General features: G+C 38.1%; 1 protein-coding gene across 2 annotated transcripts in view; it reads left to right on the top strand.

The window, feature by feature from the left end:
- LOC137409269 (phosphatidylinositol 4-kinase beta-like) overlaps window positions 1-12,272 on the top strand; it is a 33,495-nt gene that overhangs the window by 13,947 nt on the left and 7,276 nt on the right. For both annotated transcript variants that reach the window (XM_068095552.1, XM_068095551.1), the window contains exons 4-7: window positions 3,425-3,711; window positions 5,026-5,331; window positions 10,112-10,248; window positions 10,894-11,136. In XM_068095552.1, the coding sequence (XP_067951653.1) occupies window positions 3,425-3,711; window positions 5,026-5,331; window positions 10,112-10,248; window positions 10,894-11,136 (973 nt within the window). The remainder of the gene's footprint in view (window positions 1-3,424; window positions 3,712-5,025; window positions 5,332-10,111; window positions 10,249-10,893; window positions 11,137-12,272) is intronic.

Genomic DNA, 12,272 nt, shown 5'->3' with positions numbered 1-12,272 from the left:
TTTAACAATCAACAAAAAATCACACAACTTTTGGATGTTGTTTGGAGACTGGGGTTAATCCGTAACACGCAAATGTCCATCGAAAGACTTATCACTTGATAACTCAATGTGGGCCCAATTCTAAATCCGCACAATGAAAACATAGTGTATGGCATGAGTGATTGTGTATGATAGTGTATGGCAGCATGAGTGATTGTGTATGATAGTGTATGGCAGCATGAGTGATTGTGTATGATAGTGTATGGCAGCATGGGTGATTGTGTATGATAGTGTATGGCATGAGTGATTGTGTATGATAGTGTATGGCATGAGTGATTGTGCATGATAGTGTATGGCAGCATGAGTGATTGTGTATGATAGTGTATGGCATGAGTGATTGTGTATGATAGTGTATGGCATGAGTGATTGTGTATGATAGTGTATGGCATGAGTGATTGTGTATGATAGTGTATGGCAGCATGAGTGATTGTGTATGATAGTGTATGGCATGAGTGATTGTGTATGATAGTGTATGGCATGAGTGATTGTGCATGATAGTGTATGGCAGCATGAGTGATTGTGTATGATAGTGTATGGCATGAGTGATTGTGTATGATAGTGTATGGCATGAGTGATTGTGTATGGTAGTGTATGGCAGCATGAGTGATTGTGTATGATAGTGTATGGCATGAGTGTTTGTGTATGATAGTGTATGGCATGAGTGATTGTGTATGATAGTGTATGGCAGCATGAGTGATTGTGTATGATAGTGTATGGCATGAGTGATTGTGTATGATAGTGTATGGCATGAGTGATTGTGTATGGTAGTGTATGGCATGAGTGATTGTGTATGGTAGTGTATGGCATGAGTGATTGTGTATGATAGTGTATGGCATGAGTGATTGTGTATGATAGTGTATGGCAGCATGAGTGATTGTGTATGATAGTGTATGGCATGAGTGATTGTGTATGATAGTGTATGGCATGAGTGATTGTGTATGGTAGTGTATGGCATGAGTGATTGTGTATGATAGTGTATGGCATGAGTGATTGTGTATGATAGTGTATGGCATGAGTGATTGTGTATGGTAGTGTATGGCATGAGTGATTGTGTATGGTAGTGTATGGCAGCATGAGTGATTGTGTATGATAGTGTATGGCATGAGTGTTTGTGTATGATAGTGTATGGCATGAGTGATTGTGTATGATAGTGTATGGCAGCATGAGTGATTGTGTATGATAGTGTATGGCATGAGTGATTGTGTATGATAGTGTATGGCATGAGTGATTGTGTATGGTAGTGTATGGCATGAGTGATTGTGTATGGTAGTGTATGGCATGAGTGTTTGTGTATGATAGTGTATGGCATGAGTGATTGTGTATGATAGTGTATGGCAGCATGAGTGATTGTGTATGATAGTGTATGGCATGAGTGATTGTGTATGATAGTGTATGGCAGCATGAGTGATTGTGTATGATAGTGTATGGCATGAGTGATTGTGTATGATAGTGTATGGCATGAGTGATTGTGTATGGTAGTGTATGGCATGAGTGATTGTGTATGGTAGTGTATGGCAGCATGAGTGATTGTGTATGATAGTGTATGGCATGAGTGTTTGTGTATGATAGTGTATGGCATGAGTGATTGTGTATGATAGTGTATGGCAGCATGAGTGATTGTGTATGGTAGTGTATGGCAGCATGAGTGATTGTGTATGATAGTGTATGGCATGAGTGATTGTGTAGGATAGTGTATGGCAGCATGAGTGATTGTGTATGATAGTGTATGGCATGAGTGATTGTGTATGATAGTGTATGGCAGCATGAGTGATTGTGTATGATAGTGTATGGCAGCATGAGTGATTGTGTATGATAGTGTATGGCAGCATGAGTGATTGTGTATGATAGTGTATGGCATGAGTGATTGTGTATGATAGTGTATGGCATGAGTGATTGTGTATGATAGTGTATGGCAGCATGAGTGATTGTGTATGGTAGTGTATGGCATGAGTGATTGTGTATGATAGTGTATGGCAGCATGAGTGATTGTGTATGATAGTGTATGGCAGCATGAGTGATTGTGTATGATAGTGTATGGCATGAGTGATTGTGTATGGTAGTGTATGGCATGAGTGATTGTGTATGGTAGTGTATGGCATGAGTGATTGTGTATGATAGTGTATGGCATGAGTGATTGTGTATGGTAGTGTATGGCATGAGTGATTGTGTATGATAGTGTATGGCAGCATGAGTGATTGTGTATGATAGTGTATGGCAGCATGAGTGATTGTGTATGATAGTGTATGGCATGAGTGATTGTGTATGGTAGTGTATGGCATGAGTGATTGTGTATGGTAGTGTATGGCATGAGTGATTGTGTATGATAGTGTATGGCAGCATGAGTGATTGTGTATGATAGTGTATGGCAGCATGAGTGATTGTGTATGATAGTGTATGGCAGCATGAGTGATTGTGTATGATAGTGTATGGCATGAGTGATTGTGTATGATAGTGTATGGCAGCATGAGTGATTGTGTATGATAGTGTATGGCATGAGTGATTGTGTATGATAGTGTATGGCAGCATGAGTGATTGTGTATGATAGTGTATGGCAGCATGAGTGATTGTGTATGATAGTGTATGGCATGAGTGATTGTGTATGATAGTGTATGGCATGAGTGATTGTGTATGGTAGTGTATGGCATGAGTGATTGTGTATGATAGTGTATGGCAGCATGAGTGATTGTGTATGATAGTGTATGGCAGCATGAGTGATTGTGTATGATAGTGTATGGCATGAGTGATTGTGTATGGTAGTGTATGGCATGAGTGATTGTGTATGGTAGTGTATGGCAGCATGAGTGATTGTGTATGATAGTGTATGGCAGCATGAGTGATTGTGTATGATAGTGTATGGCATGAGTGATTGTGTATGATAGTGTATGGCAGCATGAGTGATTGTGTATGATAGTGTATGGCATGAGTGATTGTGTATGATAGTGTATGGCAGCATGAGTGATTGTGTATGATAGTGTATGGCAGCATGAGTGATTGTGTATGATAGTGTATGGCATGAGTGATTGTGTATGATAGTGTATGGCATGAGTGATTGTGTATGATAGTGTATGGCATGAGTGATTGTGTATGATAGTGTATGGCATGAGTGATTGTGTATGATAGTGTATGGCATGAGTGATTGTATGATAGTGTATGGCAGCATGAGTGATTGTGTATGGTAGTGTATGGCAGCATGAGTGTTTGTGTATGATAGTGTATGGCATGAGTGATTGTGTATGGTAGTGTATGGCAGCATGAGTGATTGTGTATGGTAGTGTATGGCAGCATGGGTGATTGTGTATGGTAGTGTATGGCAGCATGAGTGATTGTGGGCTGACTGTTGACAGCCGACCTCTGAAACAAATCATCAGCTATTCATCTCTTACAGGTGCCGGAAAAGTGTAGAGTTTGCCATAAAGACCACGTGGCTTCTCGACGCCTACACAGTATACCAAACTCAAACAGGCTCTAAGTGCGGGCAAGGTGTAAAACTACGCAACGCTATTATAAACGATGGCTTAGTTCCTCGGACTAATAACAAAAGTATGCTGGGTCACCTCGCTTTGTCCTTCAACAACAGTGGCAGCCACCATCTCCAGAGCCACTCTGATCTCTCTCCTCGTGTTAACAAGACTTTTGTTAAAAGCCATTCTAGATCTCGATCTGATGCAACAGGTACGTCTTCAGGTTTCTCATGCACAAGACGCGTGCGCATATGATTATAATAGCCCGATCACAGTCAGACAGGATCACCAGCGTTTTTCTCTATGTTAGACATACATGTATATACAATATTTCTATTTTTGCAGCATAGACCATGCTGTCGAGATTAAAAGTAAAAAAATCTTCAACTTTCAAAGTGACTGTGAAGGTGTTCGCTCCAATTAACTTGACATAACATCATAGTGATCGTGAACCAGTAACCAAATGAAAGTGATAAGAAAAAAGAATTTCTCTACACACACCAATACTGCCACGGTTACTGTCGAAACAGTAAATCACCAAAGCTAATTCTTGTCATAACATTAGACATTTGTATCCATTGCGTACATCTTGCAATAGTGTCATTTGTTTTAACAATTTTTCTATAGTCTGAAACTTTCTTTCTTTTTATAACAATGGCGAACAAAAAATAGCATACAGCTGCCTAGAGAACAAAACTTTCTTATTCAATACAAACAGCTAAGATGTTTCATGTGTTTTTATTCTTACACGCTATGCGCTGTTTGCGTATTCTATCATGATCCAAGAGCTGCTAGCAATCTTTTATCTTCATACGGGTGTCCTTGAGTGATCCATGAAACGTCTGTCTTTATTTCTAGTTAATTGAAATTTCTCGGCATTTTATATTTACTAATTTTCTGTTGAATTCACTTGAAATGAATCGCACTGCAAAATGTTAGAAGCATTTGAGAAAGCCATTGACCCAAATATATGTAGGTAAAATACATGTACATATAGTATGTGTAAGTGTAGCAGTAGATGTACGTATAGTTCTGTCTTCATCTAGTTCAGGCTCTAAAGTTTACAAATGGATCTTTAAGCAAATGAAGCTGTGTTCATTTTGATTCTGTGTTTGTGTACTGCTCAGGAGCCATGTTGGTTGTGTCACTCGCCTTGCAAGCAAGGGCACCCGCTGATGGCTGTATATCTAAGGCTCTGCTATCTAGTTCAAGTTATATTGTGTTTTTAAATATCTACTGTATTGTTGTGCAAACCTTTCCACACAGTTCTGGCATGCAGCCAACTCGTGATTCGATACGCCATAGCAATACACATCTGCAATCAATCACAACAGGGTAATTAGGATAATGTCGACTTTTAATCTTTGAACTTTAGACTAGTAACTTTATCTCCTAACTGGTCATATTTCTGTTACCTACTGTTGATGAATAGTCTAGTGTTTAGGCTGTTTATGCGGCGGCATCCAACTCCTGACCATAGCTTCAGTATCATCCTGAGGCTATAATCATGTCAATTTCTTTCTAGGAATGATGAACTTTACACTGACTCCATCTCCAACCGATCCGATCCTCATCTCCGCTGCCATGAGCAGCAACGCTGCTGGTTATTTGTCAATGGGTAACAACGCTGCCGGAGATCTAATGTCAGGCAAAGCTTTTGATAACGGGTGCATCTGTCAGCAGGCTAGCTACTCAGACATGCTAGACAGCATCTTAAGGGGCAGCGCGTGCAAGTGCTGCGCTCCCCAGCTTCAGCCCGAGATGGAGTTTGTCACGGCGCTCATGAATATCGGCCAACGCCTGGGCGCCCTTGAGACCAAAGAACAGAGAAGTTAGTATAAAACAAGCTAGAGAGTTCCCCTTTTGTTCCTCTGTTTTATTGTAACTATCAGCTCAGCTAGATGGTTAGGTTGAGCCATGGGTATCATGAACAGGTCTGGGAATCCTAGGATTGTAACTATTTGGCCTGAGTAGGCTGCGTACTCTTTCAATTCTATTATAAACTTGGAAACTGAAATGGTACTGAATGCATTAGCTATAAGATCAAAGGTCGTTGCCTTGGCAGAACTTCTCAGCTGCCCAGCACACTCTGTGCCAATAATGTCTGGCTCATTGCCATGCACTCATTTACTTGAGCTACTACAAGGCAATGCAGCCTTTCATAATGACCTTGAAACTGGCTTACACGCGTTAAAGCACATAAATTACACTTTTTTTATTGTATATTTCAATACATCAGTCTTGGCTTTCGAATGAGCTATTGTTTGCCATGGTGAGACAGACATGGTTTGGTGTTTATAGGATTTCCCCAGAGCTCTACCGCAGAAATGTTTGCTGGCATAGGCTCGGAAATTATGACGTCACAATTTTCATATCTGTTGTTGTGTGCTCTTACCTCCTATTTTATTGCTTACCGCATATATTTATCAACTACGATAATGACGCTAGTCTCAGGCGAAGATAGGACAACTCCGGAGAACCAATGAAGATGACAAAGGAATCAGTGTCATTAGTTCTCCATGTACGGATTATTTCTATGATAAACAACTCAGATTCTAAGCACCATACTATGTTTTCCCGATGATATTATGCACTAGCCCTCTCATTTTATTGTGATGTTGAAGGTCGACTGAGACTAATTAGTTTCAAGCATCACGTGATCTCCGAAAGTGCGATTGACATGTAGTCCTAGGGCCACGCAACCGCAGGTCACAATTTAATCGATGTGATTTCATTACCTTTATTAACGACAGTACATTTATTGAAGCATAATTAATTAACCCAGAACATGTGTTTTTATTGGTCGGTGTTAGCACGATCCCGGGCATTGTTGATTATCTAGAATCCTAGTTTATTATTAGCGCTCTCTGGGTTTAACAGCACCGATTGTCACAGAAAAGCGCAGCCTCAATGGCAGCGAAAGGGATCGACTACCTAAGGCTAAATAATAATTGTGACATCACATTTTGAGAACCTGAACCGAGTGTTTTTTTGCAGGACATACTTTTGACACCCTGTTTTTCATAGTTCTATTATTCTTTGTGTAGTCAATATAGGCTCATTCGAAAGCCAAGACTGATGTATTGAAATATATAATAAAAAAATTATGTAATTTATGTGCTTTAAGTGATTTATTTGGTTAGGTTCATTTGAAATAATATTACCTAATTTCACAAGCAGTAAGAGTGCTAGTAAGAGTCACCAATGCTTAACTCTTTCACTACTGCAAGCCGGCTACTACCATGTATCGGCTCGGGTTACCTTCTCTTTGTGGCCGGAAGCCGATACAGCGGCTTTTAAACAGTGCGTTAGTTTATCTATGATTACTCAGCTTTTGCTTCAGACAGACCGATAAGATTTGGTCTCCATGAAAACAAGCTTGTTGCTAACGATATAGACTGATCAGCGGGCCTCTCACTGGCAGCCCACTTATTATCAAACAGAAAGTTTACCGCGGAAAAATCATGGACAAAAAGGAATACCACGATCATTCAACTCTTTCGCTACCGTAAGCCGATGTATCGGCTTTTCAATAAGGTTTCACTTTTCTTTTAATTACGAAGCCCATGCAATAGCTAGGCCAATAAAATTTTGTCTTCAACGAAACAACTTCGTTGCCAATCACGTGCAACCAATGAAAAATGTTTTTGCTAAGCAATTCAATTTTTATTTCTTTTTCAAAACGGAAAAACCATATCGTGATGGAAAAAAGAAAGTCACCGCGTCTGTTCGATGCAAAAGAAACGTCTGAAATTTTGCAAGACTGGGATTCAGATAATTCACTCATTGATGTTAAATTACAGTATCGTCCTTGTATTAATTGTCTAATACAGATTATCAACAATTTGTGCTAGTAATAACATTTGTGCTTCTATATTTTTGTTTAAATACAAAAGAAGCCATGTTAATAGTGAAAATAAGTCAAAACAAAAAAATTTGGGTTCACAAAATGAACCACGCTAGAGGAAAACTTAGCATTTAACAGATTCAATTATCTAAAGAGTAAACCAAAATTTTTCACTACTGGAGTATCCTTCAGGTCTATGTTACAATGAAAGTACAGTGCACCCTAGTATTACGATTACCCTGTTATACGGTTTGTTCGCCTTACGATGTAAAACATGATGTTTTTCCGTCCTTGCCATACGACGTTTTTTGTCATACGATATCAACAACAATTTCTCTCGAAACTAAAATTTGGCAGTCGGTGGGCTGAAAACGTCGAAATAATGAAGATGCCAATATGGTCTTAGTCAAATCCCCTCTCACAAGACTTGAAAGATATATATATGATGCTCATTCGCTCTCAGTTCAGCATTATTCATTATAAGTTTTACTGAATTTGAAACTAGAAACAGATAGGTGATAAAATTTTAGACGAGCACAAAGTTGAAGTTTAGTTTAGTAAAATACATAATAAAACTTTGCTTCAATTGTGTGTTTAGTTAGCTAAATTCATTTAAGTTAAATTCAACATTTATGTTATATGTCTGTCTCAAAAGTAGGAACTCCCTACGGTACATACTGCACATATTATATTGTAACATTACATTTTATTGCAGATCATAACGACTAAATACACTAAAGTTACTGTAGGTAACTATAGTTACTAATGTTAACATAATATTTTATTACTAATTTTTAATGTGTACAGTATGTATATAAAATTTTGATGCTCTTTTACCAGGGATGTTTGCATAAGATAATTACTATGAGCTTCTATTACCCCTCTATGTGACATTTTCGCCTAATGGTGCCAACACTGAAACGAATTAAAACCGTATAACAAGGGTGCACTGTATGTATTTCTGTGTGATTGATCCTTACACACCATAGCGTCTTGTCATGTATATATTAGTATGATGTTAGAAGCTGTTACAAAAATTTTGTTTTTCACCTAGTCATGTTTTGAAAGTATGTCAAGTTTTTTGTTTAGGAATTGTTAGTCTTTCTAACGATAGAGGATTATGTGTCTTTCTAACGATAGAGGATTATGTGTCGTTCTAACGATAGAGGATTATGTGTCTTTCTAACGATAGAGGATTATGTGTCTTTCTAACGATAGAGGATTGTGTCTTTCTAACGATAGATGATTATGTGTCTTTCTAACGATAGAGGATTATGTATCTTTCTAACGATAGAGGATTATGTGTCTTTCTAATGATAGAGGATTATGTGTCTTTCTAACGATAGATGATTATATGTCTTTCTAACGATAGAGGATTATGTATCTTTCTAACGATAGAGGATTGTGTCTTTCTAACGATAGAGGATTATGTGTCTTTCTAACGATAGAGGATTATGTGTCTTTCTAACGATAGAGAATTATGTGTCTTTCTAACGATAGAGGATTATGTGACTTTCTAACGATAGAGGATTATGTGTCTTTCTAACGATAGAGGCACATATGTGTTTATTGTTTTTTTTATAGCGTTTTAATATCGGTCTCGAAAACAACACGATCGACATAACAAGCTCCGCCCATAAATACTTGACGTAACCTAGCTTTTTAGGAACAGAAGTTACGTAGGGATGTTTAGACCGATTTAGAATAATAGAGATTGGTGTTTTAAAATCCATTAATATCTAAATTCAGCCTTAAAAATAATATCAGTCTTTTTTGAAAGGTAGATAAGCTATTTAGCATTGCATATTTAAAAAGCGCAATAACAACGCCAGCTCGTGATAAAACCGCGCTTTTTGAGCTCATTTTTCTCGGCGTCCAGCCCATTTAAACGTCATGTAACAAGCTGCGAGCAATTTTAAATAGTTTATATCCCTTTCATAAAAAACTGAAACTATTTTACAGGCTGGATTTAGATAATAATGGGTTTTAAGACACCCATCTCTATTATTCTAAATCGGACTAAACATTCCTAACTTCCGTTTCTGAAAAAGCTAGGTTTCGTCACATATTTATGGGCGGAGCTTGTAATGCCGATTGTGTTGTTTTCGAAACGGATATTGAAACGCTTTAAAAAAGCCTAAATGACTTTGAAGGTTAGTGGACTAATCTTTATTTTGAGTACAAAATCGGAATCAGCGTGTCTGATTTACCTAGTATATACGATAAAAGTTGTTCGTGACAGTTATGGTTTAAATTGTGGTTTATATTGGTTTCATAGGCTACTCAATAGTAACCTGAGGGCTAGGCCTCAGATACAATATCATAGTTATCTGTCATGCAGTAGGCCTGTGCATGTTCGTAAACTTGGGGTTATCCACTATATCGCTTTTATCGATATAGGATCTACGTGGTAATATCTCTATTGAAGAGCCCCAAACAAATCCGATAAAAAATCCTAAGCGTTTACAGAACTTGTTTGTTATAAGCAAACGTTTGATTATCGTAGCTGCCATACATGAACTGCTTGCTAAGATCTCAGGCTTTTAATGATGCTGTTACCTTCTGTTAACGACCCTTACCCTCTTGGTTATGTCGAACTCCCATGTACCTTAATCAAGGTAAAAGACTTGGTAATTCACTTACGACTAAATGTTATGCAACTGTACGTGTCACACATGTACCCCTTCGCATGCCCTCTATGCGTATGGACTTTAAAAGCAGCCATAGTGTCCTTGAAGGTTGACCTATACATTGTCAATTGCAGCGCGGCACCTTATTGCCGAGTTGGGCATGCTCAACCTTAACCTGCCAGCTCGAGTATGGCTGCCTGTCAACCGCTCAACTCACATGGTTGTGAGAATACCAGCCACTTCAGCTGTTGTGCTCAACTCTAAGGAGAAGGCAAGTCTCGTGTAGCAAATGTCTAAGACTGGTACCAGTAGTTCCTCGCTAGCCTGTCTGATCCGCCGGCTGATGTACTAGAGGTGACCGTATGGTACAGGCTGGTCGAGGCTAGCCTAGTGCATGATAATTGTTACGTGGGACTGGATGTGTTTCTTAGAGAGTGTCAACTCTTTTTACTATTTGTGTCTAGTTTACGGTGCAAAATAATTGTCTATTATGATTATTTATTAGCTATGGGATTATCTTGGCACCTTGTTGTAATTAATCCATAGTTATTTCTAGCCACATTCCGTCTTGCCCTAGTCTTAAACATGCACTGCCATATGAAGTTTATAGAATTTACTGCGTAGCCATAAATCACTCGCCTGTGTTTATCACTTACCCTGAACTATACTTTATCACAGTGGTTGACGACAGGTGGTGCTTTAGCTTTGGTTTATCTGTCTGCGGGTAAATTTCTTGCTGAGCCTGAGTTCTAATGTCTTCACTTGAGAACTCTGATGTTTTTACTGTTTGCCACTGCTGATTGAGAGAATTCTCAAAATGCTCTGAAAGTAGAAATTTCAACTGTTTGACTTTTTTCCATAAGGCCGTCAGTCCATCAAAAATTAGTGCTGTTTTAATTCTAACTAAACGTTTCAGTGCCCGTACCTAATCTACGTTGAGGTGCTAGAAACAGATGAAGACATACTGGCGGCGCCCCTTCCTCCGAGAATACCTGAATCACAGCTAAGGTTGAGTCATTCTGATGAAGACTTCTGTCCGTCCCCCACTATCTATGATGAACCATCTCTTAAACCATTTTCCCAGCCAATGGCCGCAGTTTCCAGCGATATGTTAGACGATCAAGATTGCTGGTCACAAGAAGATGATGACATCATCACAGTAAGTCGATGTCTGCTGTCGGTCTCACCCGCTTTCAGAATTGTTTGTTTTGCTTGAAACTTCTGTTGCCCATCTTGTTATATGCTAACATGCATCTCCAATACTTATACTGGCTAATCGATCAACAATACATCTCATGTAATCATATCTACCAACATTACATCTCATGTAATCATATCTACCAACAATACATATCATGTAATCATATCTACCAACAATACATCATATGATTGTATCTACCAACAATACATATCATGTGATCGTATCTACCAACATTACATATCATGTAATCGTATTTACCAACAATACGTATCATGTAATCATATTTACCAACAATACATATCATGTAATCATATTTACCAACAATACATATCATGTAATCATATCTACCAACGATACATCATATGATCGTATTTACCAACAATACACATCATGTAATCGTATCTACCAACAATACATATCATGCAAGCGCATCTACCAACAATACATATCATGTAATCATATCTACCAACAATATATCATATCTACCAACAATACATATCATGTGGTCATATCTACCAGCAATACATATCATGTAATCATATCTACCAACAATACATCATATGATCATATCTACCAACAATACATATCATGTGGTCATATCTACCAGCAATACATAAAATGTGATCATATCTGCCAACAATACATATCATGTGATCATATTTACCAACAATACATATCATGTGGTCATATCTACCAGCAATACATAAAATGTGATCATATCTGCCAACAATACATATCATGTGGTCATATCTACTTTTAATTATGAAAAATAGCCATACACTTTTCAAATGCATATCACATTATCACAGGCATTACTCACAAATCTTGCTCATCATACACGTCTCTAATAACTTGCATTCACAGGCATTTACAAAGTATATCACAATGCATATCCTTATCTACTCACTTTCATTTCATTTACTGCAGTATGTCCTGCTCACACAGTCACACATGTTGTAGATTCAAATCAAATTTTCATATTTTAAGAGATGTCACATAATCAGATATACCTCTAAGATATTATGTGGCCACATTTAAACTCTAATCTACATCACAGTCATAAAAATTTCAAGTTTGTATCACACGGTGACTCT

Source organism: Watersipora subatra, chromosome 1, assembly GCF_963576615.1.
Source record: "Watersipora subatra chromosome 1, tzWatSuba1.1, whole genome shotgun sequence".
In the NCBI taxonomy this organism is placed as follows: domain Eukaryota; kingdom Metazoa; phylum Bryozoa; class Gymnolaemata; order Cheilostomatida; family Watersiporidae; genus Watersipora; species Watersipora subatra.
This window is presented reverse-complemented; position numbering and strand designations above follow the sequence as displayed.